At 50.1% G+C, this 27,336-nt stretch overlaps 1 protein-coding gene across 1 annotated transcript in view; it reads left to right on the top strand.

Annotated features, from left to right (window-relative positions):
* The first annotated feature begins 17,659 nt into the window (after window positions 1-17,659).
* The window catches only part of PYCR3 (pyrroline-5-carboxylate reductase 3), an 88,075-nt gene continuing 78,398 nt past the window's right edge, over window positions 17,660-27,336 (top strand). The window contains exon 1 of the mRNA XM_053715440.1: window positions 17,660-18,018. Within this exon, the coding sequence (XP_053571415.1) occupies window positions 17,928-18,018 (91 nt within the window). The 5' untranslated portion in view covers window positions 17,660-17,927. The remainder of the gene's footprint in view (window positions 18,019-27,336) is intronic.

The following is a 27,336-nucleotide window of genomic DNA, read 5'->3' on the forward strand; positions in this document are numbered from 1 at the left end:
AGACCTCAACTGGCATGATTTGGCTGTTATCATATTCCACAAGAGCTTGTATTAGTAAATCTTTGTTCTTTGAACGTGTTGGAATATCACGCTCCTGGCAGAAGAGTCTCAGTGTCTCTAGATTGCATCTCGTATGATTGCATAGCAATAATAAAATAGAAAAGAAAAACAGAGAATAGGGAAGGGGACTGTTTGCAATGTGTGACTATATAATGCACTGAGTTTTAGCCTTTGGAAATTGTAAGAAACAATTTCTTTTAGTACCGGGATTTTCACACTAGCAAATCCACACGCACTAAAATCTAATAAAAATAAAAATTATCTACACCGCTGCCCACCAATTTGTGACGAACCAAGGTTATCCAACCCTGCGCCAGTCACTTACTTGGCACAGAAAGTGTTTTCAGTCCTGTTACAGTACCAACAGGATACCAAGGGCTAATACCAGATGGATGATGCCCTGAATGTGAGATCAACAACTCACAACCCAGCTAATTCCCCTCCTCAAACATGAGACCAGGCTCCACATTTTAAGGTTTAAAACAGAATGCCATTTATTAAAGGCTATATGCCTAGTATTTATGCAGGTCTGACCCCAGCTGGGGGGGTTGAAAGAATATTGTACATTAGATAGAGAGCAAACGCCCTTTGACATGCCACAATAGAATTACATTACTTAAGCAGATAACAATTTAAACACAACAAAACAATGCAGTCCATCTTATCAACTAGCAGTCTGACTCTGGAGGTGATTAGACAATGGGAATGTTTATCACTAGACTTGATTACAGTACACAATAGCTGAGGCCAGTGAACCTGTCTTTAGAAAATAGCTTCTTAAAGCTGAACAAAGTTAACTCTTTCAGTTCTGACCGAAGGGTCTGTCACATAGATCCCCCCTTGTGGAACACTCCGGCAGACCCGGCTTGACCCTTTGGCGGGTCAACCTGGAGATGACCGGACTAGGAGGTGGTAGGCATGTCAGTTTGCCGGGACAATCCATCTGTATTCCCGTTATGAGAGAGAATTCCTGCCCGTATAAATAAGTGTTCAACTTCTTCAGTGCCCAGACCAGGGCTAAACAGTCCTTCCAAATCTCATCAGCTTCTTTACGAGTTTTTTGTACCTGCTCTTTATAGGTATCCACAAGCCCTTCATGCTGACATAGGGTGCCCTTGAGTTGCTGCACCTCACTATGAGCCAGCGTCAGCTTCTCCTCCAGTGTCGCTAAGTTTGTCTTTAATGTTTCATGTTCCACTCTCAAGCTGGTGTTTTCTGCAGTCTGTCGGTGCAGTTTGTCTAGCAGAGATTCCCGTTCTAAACGTGCTTTTTCCTCTGCGCTCCTCTTCTCTTTCATCAGCGCATTGTAACGGGACTTCCACGTATCAATAGCGGATAGAGATTTACTGAGCTCAGCGTCCTGGGGCTTAGCAGCAGGTGGGTCAGTCTCTGCGGCATGGATCTGGGCACGGGTAGTCACATGGTTAACATCGGTGGGACCCATGGGAGCATAGGCAGAAACAAGGGGGGCCAAGTTATTTCCAAGGAGAACATCAGCAGGTAAGTCCTTCTTGACCCCCACATTCACAGGTCTAGCGCCCCCTCCCCAATCCAAATGTACCTGGGCAACAAGTAGGCGGAACACAGCGCCCCCTGCTACCCTCACAGCCACAGTGTCTCCAGTGTGCTGTTTCTCAGACACCAAGTTCTTTTGAAGCAAGGTCATGGTAGCACCAGTATCCCGTAGACCACTGACCTCCTTCCCATTCACTTTAACCAGTTGCCGGTTATTCTGGTGGGCAGCTTGCACAAGGTCTGCCTCATGTAGGATGCCCCAGCATTCTTCCTGCTCTACGTAGCGGGCCGCAGGCTGAGGATTACGTGGGATTCCGCCGGCGGGTCTTCTCCAGGACTGTGCTTGGTTCGCTGCGTTTAGGGGACACTCTGTTCTTTTGTGCCCTAGTTGCTTACATCCAAAGCACCGAATAGGTTGTGAGTAGCCCTGCGAATTGAACTCTGAGGGTAGTTTGTGGCCGGAGGCAGTGTGGTATAGCGGTGCGCCGGGGGTTGGTAACTGGCAGCTGCTGGGGTGACTGGGGGTCTGTACCCCACTCTAGCAGGGGGCTTAGTGGTAGCAGTGTCCAGTTTGCTGGCATCCGTATACTCATCTGCCAGGCGAGAAGCTTCATGCAGGGTGGAGGGTTTACGGTCCCGAACCCACTCTCTAACTCCTGCTGATAACTTGTCAAAGCAATGTTCCAACAGGAATAGCTGCAGCACCTCTTCCCCAGATTACGGCTTGGCACCCCGCTATCCAGTGAGCTGCTGTGCACCTTACATGCCCACTCAACGTAGGAATCACCAGCTAATTTAACAGTGTCTCTGAACCGCCTCCGGTGTAACCGCATACCTGGAGAGCAAAGCCTCTTTTACAGTATTATAATCCCTGACTTCCTCATCTGGAATAGCCCGAAAAGCCTCTGGCCCGGCCGGATAATATCATGACCCAGTCCTCTGCGGGTACCTTGTGTAGTGCACATTGCCTCAAAATCCGCAAGGTACCCATCAATCTCTCCTTCTGTTTCCAGGAAGTTTTTAAAAGCTGCAAAATTTACTTTTCCCTTTTCCACTGGGGTTGCTCTGACTTGGACTGCTGCAGCGCCGCTTTGGCGAAGTAGGTTGGCCTCCACAGCTGCTATGACCTGGTCGATAAGTTCGGCAGATGTGTTGGGTCCATAATATGCCAGTCCCAATCAAAGCTTGCTTCTTCAGGGGTTCTGTCTGATATGCTGGACCCATTGGTTCCTTCTGTCCCTGGTACTCTTTCCATCTTAGTCAGTATTGTAATAATCCCCCTCTTCCTGAGGTTACTGGCTTGTGTAGTTGCTCTACTGGGCGATAAGGATCTTCCCGTCGCTTGCCACCAATTGTTACGGTACCAACAGGATACCAATGGTTAATACCAGATTGATGATGCCCTGAATGCGAGATCAACAACTCACAACTCGGCTAATTCCCCTCCTCAAACATGAGACCAGGCTCCACATTTTAAGGTTTAAAACAGAATGCCATTTATTAAAAGCTATATGCCTAGTATTTATGCAGGTCTGACCCCAGCTGGGGGGTTGAAAAAATATTGTACATTAGATAGAGAGCAAACACCCTTTGACATGCCACAATAGAATTACATTACTTAAGCAGATAACAATTTAAACACAAGTAAACAATGCAGTCCATCTTATCAACTAGCAGTCTGACTCTGGAGGTGATTAGACAATGGGAATGTTTATCACTAGACTTGATTACAGTACACAATAGCTGAGGCCAGTGAACCTGTCTAGAAAATAGCTTCTTAAAGCTGAACAAAGTTAACTCTTTCAGTTCTGACCGAAGGGTCTGTCACAAGTCCCCTTTTACTGTCACCAATAGGTCACAATCTAGCCACACCAGGCAAGCTTGTGATTCAGTTTAGTGGGTGCAAGGGTTAACCACACTCCCTAGTCTGTACTAGACGTAAGAGAAATGCCCAAAACTCCCTTTTAATGCCACCCACAATAAACTATCAATCCTATAGCTCCAATACTGTCACCACTTAAAATTTATTAAAGGGAAAATCCTAAGAAAAAACCCAGACTTTACACATTAACTCTCTAAATACAATTTAGCAGAAAATAGCCTAAATTACACAGTTCTAATATTCCAGTCTCTTTCAGTAACGTGGTTCAATTATTAGACAAAGGCCAAACTTAATAAAAGAATTATTTATTATGCCAAAAATATTATGCACAATGCATTATTAATAAAAAGTTGTTACAAATAAAATTACACACGCAAACAGTGTTTTAAAATAAAGGAGAAAAACAGAATTGAATACTTTCCTAGCTTCAAGCTCTGTGCCAGGGGCTGGCATAAAAATGATGGCTCCTTACTTCTGTAAAGCAGCTCCCCTTGTAAGAATGAACACCTTATTGTTAAAAACATAAGATTCTTATACCATTTTCCAGAGATCAGGTTGCCTGACCACACCCTCCTGGGCAAGTTAAGAAACCCCCCTGTCTTTATGCCCTTCAATAGACTAAGTTCTTGCCTGAAATTATACAATCCATTATAATTTCTGCTAGGTAACTATTTCTATATTTACATATCGGGAACCTCTTAGTTTCATTGGGAGAATAGGTTTGATATCAAATATGCCATAGGTTGTCATAATTACCTTCATTTAAGGTTATATCAGTTTTAACACACATATGTACATAATATACCAATGTCCTTTCAGTGACCTGGTCAGTTTTTGTGATGGAGGCCCTGTTTTGCATCATGCATTCTATTGACAACCTAAGCCATAAACCCTTTCCTGTGTATTTTCTGAAACTAAGAGCTTGAGTGGCTTTATGACTCAATGCATACACAATAACACTTGGTGGGGCTATTTTGGAGGCTCCTGGCACTTCAAAGAAAACACAAGTCACAATTCTTCGTGAAAAACAAATAACTGTTTTGAGTTCAAGCTACACAGAATTAACCCCTTCTTAGCTAAATCCTGAGGTTTTCGTGACAGCGGGTATTTGAATGTCATATAAAAGTAACTTATATCGCTCATCTGAAGAGAAAACAATCACAGCACCTTGCTCCTGAAAAACCACACCCACCTCCGGGAGGTACTAATCAGAGGCCTTCCCCAGCAAACAACCTCACCCTCAGGAGGTACCAATCACAGCACCCTGCACCTAGTGTTTGCCACCCTGAGGAGAAAATCACAGCAGCCTGTCCTAGCAAACTACCCCCACCTCCAGGAGGTACCAATTACAGCAGCCCCAGCTGAATAAAAATCCATAACAGGATTGTCATACAGAAATGTTGTGTACCAAATAGCAATCACCCTCAACAAGCCTTTAAAGCTATAGCTAAAGGACCATTTAATAAGGATTAAAAAACTGATCTGATGGGGGTTGCTATTTGCAGGAAGCAGCGATTTTGGAAAACCACCTAAGAGAGGTTTTCTAAAAAGTGTAATAAAAATGCAAAAACACTGGTATCTCACATGAAAAGAGGAACTAATTCAGGATAGAAATAGTGGAAAACTAATAGAAAAATAAACGAATTGACAAAATTGATAGTTCACCACACAATATTCAAGCGAGTATAGACAGATTTGTAACAAACAGAAACATTCCAATGCTCACTGCTAATGATAAACATACAATAAAAAATGGCTGTACATTTGCTTATCGAAAAGGTAGGGCGATAAGGAATATCCTTTCACCCACTGTACCAAAAAAGGGAGTACCGAGATCCTCTTGGCTGGATGTCAAGGGTACCTAGAAATGCAGTTACTGACACTGCAAGGCAGGCAAACACGTAAGAACAGGCAGTTAATTTTGCACTAATGCTACAGGCGAAATTATTGTAATAAAAACTTGTGTTCACTGGAGAACAAATCTAATCAAGTAAATTACATTATGACTCTTCACATGTAGAGTACGTGGGTAAAACTACCCAAGAGGCTAGGGTCAGGATCAGAGAGCCTATTAATAACATCACTTCTGTACATGAGGCCAATCCGAATTCCAGAGAAAAATGTGAGGAAAGAACCTCACTGTTAGCTAAACATTTCACTGATTTTCACAATAGGAGCACACATTGTCTTGGAATATCATTGAACATGTGATTAAAAATTCTAGGGGAGGAAACAGAGGAGAATGTCCCAGAATGTCCAGTGTATCTCCCCTCCCAGTACATATTAGTATGATTTTGTTTTTAACACCATTTACGGTTTGATAATATCAGTTGTGTCTTTTTGTAAGGGACTTATTGGAACCTTGACTTTAGTCCTTTCAAGCAAATGTTTATGAATGAATGAAAGTCACACAAAGCCAATATTAATGTTGTAACACATTTTATTATTTTTACCAGTTGGTGGTGTACAATACACATTGTCTATGTGATAGGTAACTATGAATCGAGCATACTGTATAATATGAAATGTTATATTATGTGCTAGCCAACACTAGTGAGTGCTACACTTTCTGTACCAAATTAATTAACATAAGTGGATGACATTATTTCAGGTGCACTTAAAGTGCCCGGTTTTTAAAAATTCGAATAAAAACAGGGGCACTTTAATTCATCAAAATTTACAGTTCACTCCTGTTATGAAAACAAAAAACAAAAACAAAAAAAACAAAAACAAACTTACCTTTTAATCTTCACAGCAGCTCCAGCTTCCTTCCTGTCTAAAATGAGGAATCCGGCTTCCTCCAATCACGGCGTTGAATCAGACACTGATTCCCCCAGGGGGGAAGCCGTGATTGGAGGATAACCTATCCATTTCTGACATCAGAAAAGGCTTGCGATGACCGGAGGAAGCTGGAGCTGCTGTCAAGTTTAAAAGGTAAGTTTGTTTTCACAGCAGGAGTGAAATGTAAATTTTGATGAATTTAATTGAACTTTTAAAAACCGGGCACTTTAGCATCAAAATTTACATTCACTTTAATTGCTTTTAATTAGACCGGGGGATTTAAGTTTGAAGAGAAGAGGAGAATTAGGTCTATGATTACGGCTCAAGTAGCTGAAACGCATTAAACTAGTATCCAGTGGCACCCGTCTGTTTTACCAGTATGCTGCTGTTTTTAATGTGATGGAAATAAAGTTTGTTACAGAAGCATTAGTTATTTTGTTGTGCAGAGCTTATTTCCCAGCAGCAATGCCTGAACCAGCAAGCCAGCGCCTAAGAAGGGCTCCAAGAAAACCGTAACAAGTATCATTTCATAAAGAGTTAACTCTTTTTTTTCAGCTTTTAGAAACTATTGTCTAATTACACGTTTGCTGGCCTCAGCTCTAAGTTTAGTGATAACAAATCCCATTGTCTAATCACCTCTGGAGCCAGACTGCTAATTGATAAGATGAACTTGTAAACTTGTTATCTTAAGTACTGTAATCCTATTGTGGCCTGTCAAAGGACAGTGCTCTCTATCTAAATGTGTGATGGGGGATTTTGTGCTTCCCCCCCTCTCCCCCTGGGAGTGCCCTGTGTGCATGTAACCTTAATAAAAAGCAGGCTGGGCATCCCAGTCCTGAGTTCTTGTTTGACCCTCAATCGCAGCGTTGACTCGTTTTTGTGGGCAGAAGGGTATCCTAGCTGTACTGCAGCTAAGGGAGATTATTCTATATTTGCGAGACTCATATAGAATACTATGGAAAGCAGCTTCTCCCCTCTTTAGCAATAGGGATCCAGGCTACTAAGCGAGACTAAGGGTAACCGTAACAAAGTTGAACCGATTTTACTGCTTCGTTCTTAGACTTTTTTGAACTTTCCGTTTTTTTGGACAAAACACGTTGCGCGCCAAACAAAACACGTAGTGAACCCACTTATTAGGGAAAATATGGATAAAGGTTTTGGCTGCTAATTACCATTCATAAACCCTCTTTATTAGCACAAATGAAATGTAATTGTGTTTATGTAACTTAAGGAAAAACAATTTTAAACAACTTTACAGCTTCCTTATTTTATCAAATGTGCTTCATTCTCTTGGTATCATTTGTTGAAGGAGCAGCAATGCACTGCCGTTTGCTAACTGAACACATGGGTGAGCCAATGAACGACCACACACACACGCTTTGCTGCTCCTGAGCTTACCTAGATAAACCCTTCAACAAAGGAAAGAAGGAAGCAAATTAAAATAGAAGTAAAATGGAGAGTTTAAAATTGAATGCTCTGTCTGACTCATGACAGAATAATTATGACTTAACTGTCCCTCTGAATGTTGAATTAGTGTAAGACGAATTACTTTATGTGCAGGTGACCTTTAAAGAGTAAGCCCCATGTGCCTGTAGCTGTATTAGTTCTGTTTACTTCTGGCCTATGCGTCAGACAGCTCCGCACGGGCAGAACTAGAGGTTCCAGGGCTGTGAGAGAAAGGAGGAGCGAACCTCTGCAGGCAGAGTAGGGGGCACACACACACCAGAGAGCTATCTGCAGGCAGAGTAGGGGGCACACACACACACACACCAGAGAGCTATCTGCAGGCAGAGTAGGGGGCACACACACACACACACCAGAGAGCTATCTGCAGGCAGAGTAGGGGGCACACACACACACACACCAGAGAGCTATCTGCAGGCAGAGTAGGGGGCACACACACCAGAGAGCTATCTGCAGGCAGAGTAGGGGGCACACACACACCAGAGAGCTATCTGCAGGCAGAGTAGGGGGCACACACACACACCAGAGAGCTATCTGCAGGCAGAGTAGGGGGCACACACACACACACACCAGAGAGCTATCTGCAGGCAGAGTAGGGGGCACACACACACACACACCAGAGAGCTATCTGCAGGCAGAGTAGGGGGCACACACACACCAGAGAGCTATCTGCAGGCAGAGTAGGGGGCACACACACACCAGAGAGCTATCTGCAGGCAGAGTAGGGGGGCACACACACACACCAGAGAGCTATCTGCAGGCAGAGTAGGGGGCACACACACACACCAGAGAGCTATCTGCAGGCAGAGTAGGGGGCACACACACACACCAGAGAGCTATCTGCAGGCAGAGTAGGGGGCACACACACACACCAGAGAGCTATCTGCAGGCAGAGTAGGGGGCACACACACACCAGAGAGCTATCTGCAGGCAGAGTAGGGGGCACACACACACAGAGAGCTATCTGCAGGCAGAGTAGGGGGCACACACACCAGAGAGCTATCTGCAGGCAGAGTAGGGGGCACACACACCAGAGAGCTATCTGCAGGCAGAGTAGGGGGCACACACACCAGAGAGCTATCTGCAGGCAGAGTAGGGGGCACACACACCAGAGAGCTATCTGCAGGCAGAGTAGGGGGCACACACACCAGAGAGCTATCTGCAGGCAGAGTAGGGGGCACACACACCAGAGAGCTATCTGCAGGCAGAGTAGGGGGCACACACACCAGAGAGCTATCTGCAGGCAGAGTAGGGGGCACACACACCAGAGAGCTATCTGCAGGCAGAGTAGGGGGCACACACACCAGAGAGCTATCTGCAGGCAGAGTAGGGGGCACACACACACCAGAGAGCTATCTGCAGGCAGAGTAGGGGGCACCACACACCAGAGAGCTATCTGCAGGCAGAGTAGGGGGCACACACACCAGAGAGCTATCTGCAGGCAGAGTAGGGGCACACACACCAGAGAGCTATCTGCAGGCAGAGTAGGGGGCACACACACCACAGAGAGCTATCTGCAGGCAGAGTAGGGGGCACACACCACCAGAGAGCTATCTGCAGGCAGAGTAGGGGGCACCACACACACCAGAGAGCTATCTGCAGGCAGAGTAGGGGGCACACACACACACCACGAGAGGCTATCTGCAGGCAGAGTAGGGGGCACACACACACACCCAGAGAGCTATCTGCAGGCAGAGTAGGGGGCACACACACACACACACCAGAGAGCTATCTGCAGGCAGAGTAGGGGGCACACACACACACACCAGAGAGCTATCTGCAGGCAGAGTAGGGGGCACACACACACACACACCAGAGAGCTATCTGCAGGCAGAGTAGGGGGCACACACACACACACACCAGAGAGCTATCTGCAGGCAGAGTAGGGGGCACACACACACACACCAGAGAGCTATCTGCAGGCAGAGTAGGGGCACACATCTGCAGGCAGAGTAGGGGGCACACACACACACACACCAGAGAGCTATCTGCAGGCAGAGTAGGGGGCACACACACACACACACCAGAGAGCTATCTGCAGGCAGAGTAGGGGGCACACACACACACACACCAGAGAGCTATCTGCAGGCAGAGTAGGGGGCACACACACACACACACCAGAGAGCTATCTGCAGGCAGAGTAGGGGGCACACACACACACACACCAGAGAGCTATCTGCAGGCAGAGTAGGGGGCACACACACACACACACCAGAGAGCTATCTGCAGGCAGAGTAGGGGGCACACACACACACACACCAGAGAGCTATCTGCAGGCAGAGTAGGGGGCACACACACACACACACCAGAGAGCTATCTGCAGGCAGAGTAGGGGGCACACACACACACACACCAGAGAGCTATCTGCAGGCAGAGTAGGGGGCACACACACACACACACCAGAGAGCTATCTGCAGGCAGAGTAGGGGGAACACACACACACACACCAGAGAGCTATCTGCAGGCAGAGTAGGGGGCACACACACACACACACCAGAGAGCTATCTGCAGGCAGAGTAGGGGGCACACACACACACACACCAGAGAGCTATCTGCAGCAGAGTAGGGGGCACACACACACACACACCAGAGAGCTATCTGCAGGCAGAGTAGGGGGCACACACACACACACTAACCAGAGAGCTATCTGCAGGCAGAGTAGGGGGCACACACACACACACACCAGAGAGCTATCTGCAGGCAGAGTAGGGGGCACACACACACACACACCAGAGAGCTATCTGCAGGCAGAGTAGGGGGCACACACACAACACACCAGAGAGCTATCTGCAGGCAGAGTAGGGGGCACACACACACACACACAGAGAGCTAATCTGCAGGCAGAGTAGGGGGCACACACACACACACACCAGAGAGCTATCTGCAGGCAGAGTAGGGGGCACACACACACACACACCAGAGAGCTATCTGCAGGCAGAGTAGGGGCACACACACACACACACCAGAGAGCTATCTGCAGGCAGAGTAGGGGGCACACACACACACACACCAGAGAGCTATCTGCAGGCAGAGTAGGGGGCACACACACACACACACCAGAGAGCTATCTGCAGGCAGAGTAGGGGGGCACACACACACACACACCAGAGAGCTATCTGCAGGCAGAGTAGGGGGCACACACACACACACACCAGAGAGCTATCTGCAGGCAGAGTAGGGGGCACACACACACACACACCAGAGAGCTATCTGCAGGCAGAGTAGGGGGCACACACACACACACACCAGAGAGCTATCTGCAGGCAGAGTAGGGGGGCACACACACACACACACCAGAGAGCTATCTGCAGGCAGAGTAGGGGGCACACACACACACACCAGAGAGCTATCTGCAGGCAGAGTAGGGGGCACACACACACACACACCCAGAGAGCTATCTGCAGGCAGAGTAGGGGGCACACACCCAGAGAGCTATCTTGCAGGCAGGGGGCAGAGAGCTATCTGCAGGCAGAGTAGGGGGCAACACACACACACACACCAGAGAGCTATCTGCAGGCAGAGTAGGGGGCACACCCACACACACACCCAGAGAGCTATCTGCAGGCAGAGTTAGGGGGCACACACACACACACACCAGAGAGCTATCTGCAGGCAGAGTAAAGAGTAGGGGGCACACACACACACACACCAGAGAGCTATCTGCCAGGCAGAGTAGGGGGCACACACACACACACCACCAGAGAGCTATCTGCAGGCAGAGTAGGGGCACACACACACACACACCAGAGAGCTATCTGCAGGCAGAGTAGGGGGGCACACCACACACACACCAGAGAGCTATCTGCAGGCAGAGTAGGGGGCACACACACCACACACACCAGAGAGCTATCTGCAGGCAGAGTAGGGGGGCACCACACACACACACACCAGAGAGCTATCTGCAGGGCAGAGTAGGGGGCACACACACACACACACCAGAGAGCTATCTGCAGGCAGAGTACGGGCACACACACACACACACCAGAGAGCTATCTGCAGGCAGAGTAGGGGGCACACACACACACACACCAGAGAGCTATCTGCAGGCAGAGTAGGGGGCACACACACACACACACCAGAGAGCTATCTGCAGGCAGAGTAGGGGGCACACACACACACACACCAGAGAGCTATCTGCAGGCAGAGTAGGGGGCACACACACACCCCACACCAGAGAGCTATCTGCAGGCAGAGGAGGGGGCACACACACACACACACCAGAGAGCTATCTGCAGGCAGAGTAGGGGGGCACACACACACACACACCAGAGAGCTATCTGCAGGCAGAGTAGGGGGCACACACACACACACACCAGAGAGCTATCTGCAGGCAGAAGTGAGGGCGGCACACACACACACACACCAGAGAGCTATCTGCAAGGCAGAGTAGGGGGCACAACACACACACACACCAGAGAGCTATCTGCAGGCAGAGCTAGGGGGCACACACACCACACACCACCAGAGAGCTATCTGCAGGCAGAGTAGGGGGCAACCACACACAACACGACCAGAGAGCTATCTGCAGGCAGAGTAGGGGGCACACACACACACACACCAGAGAGCTATCTGCAGGCAGAGGTAGGGGGCACACACACACACACACCAGAGAGCTATCTGCAGGCAGAGTAGGGGGCACGACAACACACCACACCAGAGAGCTATCTGCAGGCAGAGTAGGGGGCACACACACACACACACCAGAGGCTATCTGCAGGCAGAGTAGGGGGCACACGACACACACACACACCAGAGAGCTATCTGCAGGCAGAGTAAGGGGGCACACACACACAACACACCAGAGAGCTATCTGCAGGCAGAGTAGGGGGCACACACACACACACACCAGAGAGCTATCTGCAGGCAGAGTAGGGGGACACACCACACACACACAGAGAGCTATCTGCAGGCAGAAGTAGGGGGCACACACACACACACACCAGAGAGCTATCTGAAGGCAGAGTAGGGGGCACACCACACACCACCAGAGAGCTATCTGCAGGCAGAGTAGGAGGGCAACACACACACCACACCAGAGAGCTATCTGCAGCGCAGAGTAGGGGGGCACACACACAACACACACCAGAGAGCTATCTGCAGGCAGAGTAGGGGGCACACACACCACACACCCAGAGAGCTATCTGCAGGCAGAGTAGGGGGGGCAACACACACACCAGAGAGCTATCTGCAGGCAGAGAGGGGGCACACACACACACACACGAGAGCTAATCTGCAGGCAGGAGTAGGGGGCACACACACACACACAGAGAGCTATCTTGCAGCAGAGTAGGGGGCAACACACACACACCAGAGAGCTATCTGCAGGCAGGAGTAGGGTGCACACACACACACACACCAGAGAGCTATCTGCAGGCAGAGTAGGGGGCACACACACACACACACCAGAGAGCTATCTGCAGGCAGAGTAGGGGGCACACACACACACACACCAGAGAGCTATCTGCAGGCAGAGTAGGGGGCACACACACACACACACCAGAGAGCTATCTGCAGGCAGAGTAGGGGGCACACACACACACACACCAGAGAGCTATCTGCAGGCAGAGTAGGGGGCACACACACACACACACCAGAGAGCTATCTGCAGGCAGAGTAGGGGGCACACACACACACACACCAGAGAGCTATCTGCAGGCAGAGTAGGGGGCACACACACACACACACCAGAGAGCTATCTGCAGGCAGAGTAGGGGGCACACACACACACACACCAGAGAGCTATCTGCAGGCAGAGTAGGGGGCACACACACACACACACCAGAGAGCTATCTGCAGGCAGAGTAGGGGGCACACACACACACACACCAGAGAGCTATCTGCAGGCAGAGTAGGGGGCACACACACACACACACCAGAGAGCTATCTGCAGGCAGAGTAGGGGGCACACACACACACACACCAGAGAGCTATCTGCAGGCAGAGTAGGGGGCACACACACACACACACCAGAGAGCTATCTGCAGGCAGAGTAGGGGGCACACACACACACACACCAGAGAGCTATCTGCAGGCAGAGTAGGGGGCACACACACACACACACCAGAGAGCTATCTGCAGGCAGAGTAGGGGGCACACACACACACACACCAGAGAGCTATCTGCAGGCAGAGTAGGGGGCACACACACACACACACCAGAGAGCTATCTGCAGGCAGAGTAGGGGGCACACACACACACACACCAGAGAGCTATCTGCAGGCAGAGTAGGGGGCACACACACACACACACCAGAGAGCTATCTGCAGGCAGAGTAGGGGGCACACACACACACACACCAGAGAGCTATCTGCAGGCAGAGTAGGGGGCACACACACACACACACCAGAGAGCTATCTGCAGGCAGAGTAGGGGGCACACACACACACACACACCAGAGAGCTATCTGCAGGCAGAGTAGGGGGCACACACACACACACACCAGAGAGCTATCTGCAGGCAGAGTAGGGGGCACACACACACACACACCAGAGAGCTATCTGCAGGCAGAGTAGGGGGCACACACACACACACACCAGAGAGCTATCTGCAGGCAGAGTAGGGGGGCACACACACACACACACCAGAGAGCTATCTGCAGGCAGAGTAGGGGGCACACACACACACACACCAGAGAGCTATCTGCAGGCAGAGTAGGGGGCACACACACACACACACCAGAGAGCTATCTGCAGGCAGAGTAGGGGGCACACACACACACACACCAGAGAGCTATCTGCAGGCAGAGTAGGGGGCACACACACACACACACCAGAGAGCTATCTGCAGGCAGAGTAGGGGGCACACACACACACACACACCAGAGAGCTATCTGCAGGCAGAGTAGGGGGCACACACACACACACACACCAGAGAGCTATCTGCAGGCAGAGTAGGGGGCACACACACACACACACCAGAGAGCTATCTGCAGGCAGAGTAGGGGGCACACACACACACACACCAGAGAGCTATCTGCAGGCAGAGTAGGGGGCACACACACACACACACCAGAGAGCTATCTGCAGGCAGAGTAGGGGGCACACACACACACACACCAGAGAGCTATCTGCAGGCAGAGTAGGGGGCACCACACACACACACACCAGAGAGCTATCTGCAGGCAGAGTAGGGGGCACACACACACACCACACCAGAGAGCTATCTGCAGGCAGAGTAGGGGGCACACACACACACACACCAGAGAGCTATCTGCAGGCAGAGTAGGGGGCACACACACACACACACCAGAGAGCTATCTGCAGGCAGAGTAGGGGGCACACACACACACACACCAGAGAGCTATCTGCAGGCAGAGTAGGGGGCACACACACACACACACCAGAGAGCTATCTGCAGGCAGAGTAGGGGGCACACACACACACACACCAGAGAGCTATCTGCAGGCAGAGTAGGGGGCACACACACACACACACCAGAGAGCTATCTGCAGGCAGAGTAGGGGGCACACACACACACACACCAGAGAGCTATCTGCAGGCAGAGTAGGGGGCACACACACACCAGAGAGCTATCTGCAGGCAGAGTAGGGGGCACACACACACCAGAGAGCTATCTGCAGGCAGAGTAGGGGGCACACACACACCAGAGAGCTATCTGCAGGCAGAGTAGGGGGCACACACACACACACCAGAGAGCTATCTGCAGGCAGAGTAGGGGGCACACACACACACACCAGAGAGCTATCTGCAGGCAGAGTAGGGGGCACACACACACACACCAGAGAGCTATCTGCAGGCAGAGTAGGGGGCACACACACACACACCAGAGAGCTATCTGCAGGCAGAGTAGGGGGCACACACACACACACACCAGAGAGCTATCTGCAGGCAGAGTAGGGGGCACACACACACACACCAGAGAGCTATCTGCAGGCAGAGTAGGGGGCACACACACACACACCAGAGAGCTATCTGCAGGCAGAGTAGGGGGCACACACACACACACCAGAGAGCTATCTGCAGGCAGAGTAGGGGGCACACACACCAGAGAGCTATCTGCAGGCAGAGTAGGTGGCACACACACCAGAGAGCTATCTGCAGGCAGAGTAGGGGGCACACACACCAGAGAGCTATCTGCAGGCAGAGTAGGGGGCACACACACCAGAGAGCTATCTGCAGGCAGAGTAGGGGGCACACACACCAGAGAGCTATCTGCAGGCAGAGTAGGGGGCACACACACCAGAGAGCTATCTGCAGGCAGAGTAGGGGGCACACACACCAGAGAGCTATCTGCAGGCAGAGTAGGGGGCACACACACCAGAGAGCTATCTGCAGGCAGGAGTAGGGGGCACACACACCAGAGAGCTATCTGCAGGCAGAGTAGGGGGCACACACACCAGAGAGCTATCTGCAGGCAGAGTAGGGGGCACACACACCAGAGAGCTATCTGCAGGCAGAGTAGGGGGCACACACACCAGAGAGCTATCTGCAGGCAGAGTAGGGGGCACACACACCAGAGAGCTATCTGCAGGCAGAGTAGGGGGCACACACACCAGAGAGCTATCTGCAGGCAGAGTAGGGGGCACACACACCAGAGAGCTATCTGCAGGCAGAGTAGGGGGCACACACACAAGAGAGCTATCTGCAGGCAGAGTAGGGGGCACACACACCAGAGAGCTATCTGCAGCAGAGTAGGGGGCACACACCAGAGAGCTATCTGCAGGCAGAGTAGGGGGCACACACCAGAGAGCTATCTGCAGGCAGAGTAGGGGGGCACACACACACACCAGAGAGCTATCTGCAGGCAGAGTAGGGGGCACACACCAGAGAGCTATCTGCAGGCAGAGTAGGGGGCACACACCAGAGAGCTATCTGCAGGCAGAGTAGGGGGCACACACACACACCAGAGAGCTATCTGCAGGCAGAGTAGGGGGGCACACACCAGAGAGCTATCTGCAGGCAGAGTAGGGGGCACACACCAGAGAGCTATCTGCAGGCAGAGTAGGGGGCACACACCAGAGAGCTATCTGCAGGCAGAGTAGGGGGCACACACACACCAGAGAGCTATCTGCAGGCAGAGTAGGGGGCACACACACACCAGAGAGCTATCTGCAGGCAGAGTAGGGGGCACACACCAGAGAGCTATCTGCAGGCAGAGTAGGGGGCACACACCAGAGAGCTATCTGCAGGCAGAGTAGGGGGCACACACCAGAGAGCTATCTGCAGGCAGAGTAGGGGGCACACACACACACCAGAGAGCTATCTGCAGGCAGAGTAGGGGGCACACACCAGAGAGCTATCTGCAGGCAGAGTAGGGGGCACACACCAGAGAGGCTATCTGCAGGCAGAGTAGGGGGCACACACCAGAGAGCTATCTGCAGGCAGAGTAGGGGGCACACACACACCAGAGAGCTATCTGCAGGGCAGAGTAGGGGGCCACACACACACCAGAGAGCTATCTGCAGGCAGAGTAGGGGGCACACACCAGAGAGCTATCTGCAGGCAGAGTAGGGGGCACACACCAGAGAGCTATCTGCAGGCAGAGTAGGGGCACACACACACACCAGAGAGCTATCTGCAATGCAGAGTAGGGGGCACACACCAGAGAGCTATCTGCAGGCAGAGTAGGGGGCACACACCAGAGAGCTATCTGCAGGCAGAGTAGGGGGCACACACCAGAGAGCTATCTGCAGGCAGAGTAGGGGGCACACACCAGAGAGCTATCTTAGCTGCACTACTAGTGTGACACTAATAAGGCAGCTAAGATAGCTCTCTGGCTCTTTCCCCACAGGACCTGAAGCAGTAAACCGGCGCAGGGGAGGAGCACACGTGATCAGGGGGACTGGGGGGGAGAATCACCAGGCGAGCGAGATATATCAGGGGGCGTGTTCTGAGCTCCGCAGCCATCAGACAGCAGAGGTGACAGGGTGGGAAGTGCGCATAGATCACTGCTAAACTATGCTAAAATAGATTAGAAAACCTATGGAGAGCTGTCAGACTAGGTGCGAGCTCGCGCTCTACTTACTGGGAGCTATCGCCCTGCTCGTATGCACGCGCACTGGGGTGATTAGCGCGTGCCCATCACATACTCACCTCTCCGCCTCCCTGAACGCTACAGACTTGACTTCATATTTCCCGGGAAAGACTTATAAAATATCGCAAGCGTGACGTCACAGGGAAATAACCACTAGTTCAGCACACAGAGCCTGTTGGCCCCTCCCACACACCAAACACGTGTCAGTTGTTGCTTTTCCTAACCGGGTGTCATGGCGGCTGCCGGGGAGGCTGAGTTCACTGTGGGCTCCATAGGGGCGGGCAGGATGGCGCAGGGTGTGCTAGAGGGCATCATGCTGGCAGGTAACGTGACCCAAGCTCTGTCACACTGGTGCCAACATCACCCTACTGATGTCACCTCTCACACTCTCACTGCTGTTACCTCTCACACTCACTGCTGTCACCTTATGTTTGTTACCTCTCACATTCACTGCTGTCACCTCTCACATCACTGCTGTTACCTTATGTTGTTACCCTCTCACAATCACTGCTGTTACCTCTCACATCACTGCTGTTACCTCTCTCACACTCACTGCTGCACCTCTCACAATCACTGCTGTCACCTCTCACAATCACTTGCTGTCACCTCTCACACTCACTGTGTTACTCTCTCACACTCACTGCTGTTACCTCTCTCACACTCACTGCTGTCACCTCTCACACTCACTGCTTGTTACCTCTCTCACAATCACTGCTGTTACCTCTCTCACACTCACTGCTGTCACCTCTCACAATCACTGCTGTTTACCCTCTCTCACACTCACTGCTGTTACCTCTCTCACACTCACTGCTGTTACCTCTCTCACACTCACTCGCTGTCACCTCTCACACCTCACTGCTGTTACCTCTCTCACACTCACTGCTGTCACCTCTCACACTCACTGCTGTTACCTCTCTCACACTCACTGCTGTTACCTCTCTCACAATCACTGCTGTCACCTCTCACACTCACTGTTGTTACCTCTCTCACACTCACTGCTGTTACCTCTCACACTCACTGCTGTCACCTCTCACACTCACTGCTGTTACCTCTCTCACAATCACTGCTGTCACCTCTCACACTCACTGCTGTTACCTCTCTCACACTCACTGCTGTTACCTCTCTCACAATCACTGCTGTCACCTCTCACACTCACTGTTGTTACCTCTCACAATCACTGCTGTCACCTCTCACACTCACTGTTTGTTACCTCTCTCACACTCACTGCTGTTACCTCTCTCACACTCACTGCTGTCACCTCTCTCACAATCACTGCTGTCACCTCTCACAATCACTGCTGTCCCCTCTCACACTCACTGCTGTTACCTCTCTCACACTCACTGCTGTCACCTCTCACACTCACTGCTGTCACCTCTCACACTTCACTGTTGTCACCTCTCACACTCACTGTTGTTACCTCTCTCACAATCCCTGCTGTCACCTCTCCACACTCACTGTTGTTACCCTCTCACAATCACTGTTGTTACCTCTCACAATCACTGCTGTCCACCTCTCACACTCACTGTTGTTACCTCCTCTCACAATCACTGCTGTCACCTCTCACACTCACTGTTTTTACCTCTCACAATCACTGCTGTCACCTCTCACAATCACTGCTGTCACCTCTCACAATCACTGCTGTCACCCTCTCACAATCACTGGCTGTCACCTCTCACAATCACTGCTGTCACCTCTCTCACAATCACTGCTGTTACCCTCTCTCACAATCACTGCTGTCACCTCTCACACTCACTGTTGTTACCCTCTCTCCACAATCACTGCTGTCACCTCTCACACTCACTGCTGTTACCTCTCACACTCACTGTTGTTTCCTCTCTCACAATCACTGCTGTCACCTCTCACACTCACTGTTGTTACCTCTCTCACACTCACTGCTGTCACCTCTCACACTCACTGTTGTTACCTCTCTCACAATCACTGCTGTCACCTCTCACACTCACTGTTGTTACCTCTCTCACAATCACTGCTGTCACCTCTCACACTCACTGCTGTTACCTCTCTCACAATCACTGCTGTCACCTCTCACAATCACTGTTGTTTACCTCTCTTCACAATCACTGCTGTCACCTCTCACACTCACTGCTGTTACCTCTCACACTCACTGCTGTTACCTCTCACACTCACTGCTGTTACCTCTCACACTCACTGCTGTTACCTCTCACACTCACTGCTGTTACCTCTCACACTCACTGCTGTTACCTCTCACACTCACTGCTGTTACCTCTCACAATCACTGCTGTCACCTCTCACACTCACTGCTGTTACCTCTCACACTCACTGCTGTTACCTCTCACACTCACTGCTGTTACCTCTCTCACAATCACTGTTGTTACCTCTCTCACACTCACTGCTGTTACCTCTCTCACACTCACTGCTGTTACCTCTCACACTCACTGCTGTAACCTCTCACACTCACTGCTGTTACCTCTCACACTCACTGCTGTTACCTCTCACCACTCACTGCTGTCACCTCTCACACTCACTGCTGTTACCATCTCTCACACTCACTGCTGTTACCCTTATGTTGTTACCCTCTCACAATCACTGCTGTTACCCTCTCACACTCACTGCTGTCACCTCTCACAATCACTGCTGTCACCTCTCACACTCACTGCTGTTACCTCTCTCACAATCACTGTTGTTACCTCTCTCACACTCACTGTTGTTACCTCTCTCACACTCACTGCTGTTACCTCTCTCACACTCACTGCTGTCACCTCTCACACTCACTGCTGTCACCTCTCACACTCACTGTTGTTACCTCTCTCACAATCACTGCTGTCACCTCTCACACTCACTGCTGTCACCTCTCACACAATCACTGCTGTCACCTCTCACAATCACTGTTTGTTACCTCTCTCACACTCACTGCTGTTACCTCTCACCTCACTGCGTTACCTCTCACACTCACTGCTGTTACCTCTCACACTCACTGCTGTTACCTCTCACACTCACTGCTGTTACCTCTCACACTCACTGCTGTTACCTCTCACACTCACTGCTGTTACCTCTCTCACAATCACTGTTGTTACCACTCTCACACTCACTGCTGTTACCTCTCACACTCACTGCTGTTACTCTCTCACAATCACTGCTGTCACCTCTCACACTCACTGCTGTCACCTCTCACAATCACTGCTGTTACCTCTCTCACACTCACTGCTGTTACCTCTCACACTCACGCTGTTACCTCTCTCACAATCACTGCTGTCACCTCTCACACTCACTGCTGTCCACCTCTCACAATCACTGCTGTCACCTCTCACACTCACTGTTTGTTACCTCTCTCACAATCACTGCTGTCACCTTCTCACACTCACTGCTGTCACCTCTCACACTCACTGCTGTTACCTCTCTCACACTCACTGCTGTTACCTTATGTTGTTACCTCTCACAATCACTGCTGTTACCTCTCTCACACTCACTGCTGTCACCTCTCACAATCACTGCTGTCACCTCTCACACTCACTGCTGTTACCTCTCTCACAATCACTGTTGTTACCTCTCTCACACTCACTGTTGTTACCTCTCTCACACTCACTGCTGTTACCTCTCTCACACTCACTGCTGTCACCTCTCACAATCACTGCTGTCACCTCTCACACTCCACTGTTGTTACCTCTCACAATCACTGCTGTCACCTCTCACACTCACTGCTGTCACCTCTCACAATCACTGCTGTTACCTCTCTCACACTCACTGCTGTTATCCTTATGTTGTTACCTCTCACAATCACTGCTGTTACCTCTCTCACACTCACTGCTGTCACCTCTCACAATCACTGCTGTCACCTCTCACACTCACTGCTGTTACCTCTCTCACACTCACTGCTGTTACCTCTCTCACAATCACTGCTGTCACCTCTCACACTCACTGCTGTTACCTCTCTCACAATCACTGCTGTCACCTCTCACACCTCACTGTTGTTACCGTCTCTCACAATCACTGCTGTCAACCTCTCACACTCACTGTTGTTACACGTCTCTCACAATCACTGCTCTGTCACCTCTCTCACAATCACTGCTGTCACCGTCTCTCTACAATCACTGCTGTCACCTCTCACACTCACTGCGTCACCTCTCACACTCACAGCTGTTACCTCTCTCACAATCTCTGCTGTCACCCTCTCAACACTCATGTTGTTACCGTCTCTCCACAATCACTCTGCACTGCTCACCTTCCTCAACCACTGCTACTGTTTGTTACCTCTCTCACAATCACTGCTGTCACCTCTACACACTCACTGCTGTTACCTCTCACACTCACAGTTGTGTACACTTCTCACAATCACTGCTGGTCACCTCGTACACTCACTGCTGTCACCTCTCACACTCACAGTTTGTTCCTCTCTCACAATCACTTCTGTCACCTCTTCACACTCACTGTTGGTACCTCTCTCACAATCAACTGCTGTCAACCCTCTCACACTCACTGTTGTTACCTCTCTCACACTCACTGCTGTCACCTCTCACACTCACTGCTGTCGCCTCTCACACTCACTGTTGTTACCTCTCTCACAATCACTGCTGTCACCTCTCACAATCACTGCTGTCACCTCTCACAATCACTGTTGTTACCTCCTCACACTCACTGATGTTACCTCTCTCACAATCACTGCTGTCACCTCTCACACTCACTGCTGTGGCCTCTCACACTCACTGTTGTTACCATCTCTCACAATCACTGCTGTCACCTCTCACAATCACTGCTGTCACCTCTCACAATCACTGCTTGTCACCATCTCACAATCACTGTTGTCACCTCTCACAATCACTGCTGTCACCTCTCACAATCACTGCTGTCACCTCTCACAATCACTGCTGTCACCTCTCACAATCACTGCTGTCACCTCTCACAATCACTGCTGTCACCTCTCACAATCACTGCTGTCACCTCTCACACTCACTGTTGTTACCTCTCTCACACTCACTGCTGTCACTTTATGTTACCTCTCACACTCACTGTTGTTACCTCTCTCACACTCACTGCTGTCACCTCTCACACTCACTGCTGTCACCTCTCACAATCACTGTTGTTACCTCTCTCACAATCACTGCTGTCACCTCTCACACTCACTGCTGTCCCTCTCACAATCACTGTTGTTACCATCTCTCACACTCACCATGCTGTCACCTCTCACACTCACTGCTGTCACCTCTCACACTCACTGTTGTTACCTCTCTCACACTCACTGCTGTCACCTCTCACACTCACTGCTTGTCACCCTCTCACAATCACTGTTGTCACCTCTCACAATCACTGTTGTTACCTCTCTCACAATCACTGCTGTCACCTCTCACAATCACTGCTGTCACCTCTCACACTCACTGTTGTTACCTCTCTCACAATCACTGCTGTCACCTCTCACACTCACTGACTGCTTACCCTCTCACACTCACTGCTGTACCTCTTCACAATCACTGCTGTTACCTCTCACACTCACTGCTGTTACCTCTCACACTCACTGCTTGTTACCTCTCACACTCACTGCTGTTACCTCTCTCACATCACTTGCTGTACCTCTCACACACTCACTGCTGTTACCTCTCACACTCACTGCTGTCACCTCTCACACTCACTGCTGTTACCTCTCACACTCACTGCTGTTACCTCTCTCACAATCACTGTTGTTACCTCTCTCACACTCACTGCTGTTACCTCTCACACTCACTGCTGTTACCTCTCTCACAATCACTGTTGTTACCTCTCTCACACTCACTGCTGTTACCTCTCTCACAATCACTGTTGTTACCTCTCTCACACTCACTGCTGTCACCTCTCACACTCACTGCTGTCACCTCTCACACTCACTGTTGTTACCTCTCTCACAATCACTGCTGTCACCTCTCACACTCACTGCTGTACCTCTCACACTCACTGCTGTCACTCTCACACTCACTGCTGTCACCTCTCACACTCACTGCTGTTACCTCTCTCACAATCACTGCTGTCGCCTCTCACAATCACTGTTGTACCTCTCTCACAATCACTGCTGTCACCTCTCACACTCACTGCTGTTACCTCTCTCACATCACTGCTGTCACCTCTCACACTCACTGTTGTTACCTCTCTCACAATCACTGCTGTCACCTCTCACACTCACTGTTGTTACCTCTCTCACAATCACTGCTGTCACCTCTCACACTCACTGCTGTTACCTCTCTCACACTCACTGTTGTTACCTCTCTCACAATCACTGCTGTCACCTCTCACAATCACTGCTGTCACCTCTCACAATCACTGTTGTTACCTCTCACACTCACTGTTGTTACCTTATGTTACCTCTCACACTCACTGCTGTCACCTCTCACACTCACTGCTGTCGCCTCTCACACTCACTGTTGTTACCTCTCTCACAATCACTGCTGTCACCTCTCACAATCACTGCTGTCAACCTCTCACACTCACTGTTGGTTACCTCTCTCACAATCACTGCTGTCACCTCTCACAATCACTGTTGTTACCACTCACAATCACTGCTGTCACCTTCTCACAATCACTGCTGTCACCTCTCCACAATCACTGCTGTCACCCTCTCACACTCACTCTTGTTACCTCTCTCACACTCACTGCTGTCACCTCTCACACTCACTGTTGTTACCTCTCTCACACTCACTGCTGTCACCCTCCTCTCACACTCACTGCTGTCACCCCTCTCACAATCACTGTTGTTCTACCTCTCTCACAAATCACTTGCTGTCACCCCTCTACACAATCACTGTTGTTACCTCTCTCACAATCACCATGCTGTCACCTCTCACAATCACTGTTGTTACCTCTCTCACACTCACTGCTGTCACCCTCTCACACACACTGCTGTCCACCTCTCACACTCACTGTTGTTACCTCTCTCACAATCACTGTTGTCACCTCTCACACTCACTGTTGTTACCTCTCTCACAATCACTGCTGTCACCTCTCACACTCACTGCTGGTACCTCTCTCACAATCACTGCTTGTCGACCTCTCATCAATCCATGGCTTGTCACCTCTCACACTCACTGGCTTGTTACCTCTTCTCACACTCACTGCTGTCACCTCTCACACTCACTGATTGTTACCTCCTCCAAATCAGCTGCTTGTCTCCACTCCTCACAATCACTGCTGTACCTCTCTCACAATCACTTGCTGTCACCTCTCACACTCACTGTTGTTACCTCTCTCAACAATCACTGCTGTCACCTCTCACACTCACTGCTTGTTACCTCTCTCACACTCACTGGCGTCACCTCCTCACAATCACTGCTTGTCCCTCACTCTCACCAATCACTGTAGTTACCTCTCTCAACAATCCACTGCTTGTTCCCTCTCACAATCACTGTTGTTACCCTCCCTATCAATCACTGCTTGTCTCCTCTCACAATCAACTGTTGTTACCCTCTCACTCTCACAGTCCTGCTTCACCTCTCACACTCACTGTTGTTACCTCTCACAATCACTGCTGTCACCTCTCACACTCACTGTTGTTACCTCTCTCACACTCACTGTTGTTACCTCTCTCACAATCAACTGTTGTTACCACTCTCACAATCACTGCTGTCACCTCTCACACTCACTGTTGTTACTCTCACACTCACTGTTGTTACCTCTCTCACACTCACTGCTGTAACCTCTCACTACTCACTGTTTGTTACCTCTCCACACTCACTGCTGTTACCTCTCACACTCACTGTTGTTACCTCTCACACTCACTGTTGTTACCTCTCACATTCACTGCTGTCACCTCTCACAACTCACTGCTGTTACCTCTCACCACTCACTGTTGTTACCTCTCTCACAATCACTGCTGTTACCTCTCACATTACTACTGTCGACTTTTGTCACCTCTCACACTCACTGCTGTCACCTCTCACACTCACATGTTGTTACCCTCTCACATTCACTGCTGTCACCTCTCACAACCTCACTGCTGTTACCTCTCACAATCACTGCTGTTACCTCTCACGATCACTGGTTGTTACCTTCCACTCACTGTTGTTACTCTCACACTCACTGTTGGTACCCTCTCACACTCACTGGCTGTCACCTGTTACCTCTCACACTCCACTAGTTGTTACCACTAACACTCACTGCTGTCACCTGTTACCTCTCACACTACTTTAGTCAACCTCTCACACTCACTGTTGTTCCCTCTCACAATCACTGCTGTCACCTTATGTTACTCTCCACTCAATGCTGTCACTTATGTAACCTCTCTCACAATCATGCTGTACCTTATGGTCACCTCTCACACTCATGCTGTCACTTATGTCACCTTCACACTCATGCTGTCACCTTTTTGTTACCTCTCACAGTCACTGCTGTCCACCTTCATGTTACCTCGTCACACTCACTGCTGTCACCTTATGTTACCTCTCACACACACTACTTGTCACCTATGTTACCTCTCTCACACTCACTGCTGTCACCTTATGTTACCTCTCTCACACTCACTGCTGTCACCTTAGGTTACTCTCTCACACTCACTGCTGTCACCTTATGTTTACCCTCTCACACTCACTGCTGTCACCTTAATTTTACCTCTCACACTCACTGCTGTCACCTTATGTTACCTCTCACACTCACTGCTGTCGCCTTATGTTACCTCTCACACTCACTGCTGTCACCTTTATGTTACCTTCTCTCACACTCACTGCTGTCACCTTATGTTACCTCTCTCACACTCACTGATGTCACCTTATGTTACCTCTCACACTCACTGCTGTCACCTTATGTTACCTCTCACACTCACTGCTGTCACCTTATTAAAACTCTCACACACACTGCTGTCACCTTTATGTTACCTCTCACACTCACTGCTGTCACCTTATGTTACCTCTCACACTCACTGCTGTCACCTTATGTTACCTCTCTCACACTCACTGCTGTCACTTTATGTTACCTCTCACACTCACTGATGTCACCTTATGTTACCTCTCTCACACTCACTGCTGTCACCTTATGTTACCTCTCACACTCACTGCTGTCACCTTATGTTACCTCTCTCACACTCACTGCTGTCACTTTATGTTACCTCTCACACTCACTGATGTCACCTTATGTTACCTCTCACACTCACTGCTGTCACCTTATGTTACCTCTCTCACACTCACTCCTGTCACCTTATGTTACCTCTCACACCCACTGATGTCACCTTTATGTTACCTCTCACACTCACTGCTGTCACCTTATGTTACCTCTCACAATCACTTGCTGTCACCCTTATGTTACCTCTCTCACAATCACTGCTGTCACCTCTCACACTCACTGCTGTCACCTTATGTTACCTCTCACACTCACTGCTGTCACTTTATGTTACCTCTCACACTCACTGCTGTCACCTTATGTTACCTCTCACACTCACTGATGTCACCTTATGTTACATCTCACACTCACTGCTGTCACCTTATGTTACCTCTCACACTCACTGCTGTCACCTTATGTTACCTCTCTCACACTCACTGCTGTCACCTTATGTTACCTCTCTCACACTCACTGCTGTCACCTTATGTTACCTCTCTCACACTCAATGCTGTCACCTTATGTTACCTCTCACACTCACTGCTGTCACCTTATGTTACCTCTCACACTCACTGCTGTCACCTTATGTTACCTCTCACACTCACTGCTGTCACCTTACT

The sequence above is a fragment of the Bombina bombina genome, chromosome 5 (genome assembly GCF_027579735.1).
Source record: "Bombina bombina isolate aBomBom1 chromosome 5, aBomBom1.pri, whole genome shotgun sequence".
NCBI classification, from domain to species: domain Eukaryota; kingdom Metazoa; phylum Chordata; class Amphibia; order Anura; family Bombinatoridae; genus Bombina; species Bombina bombina.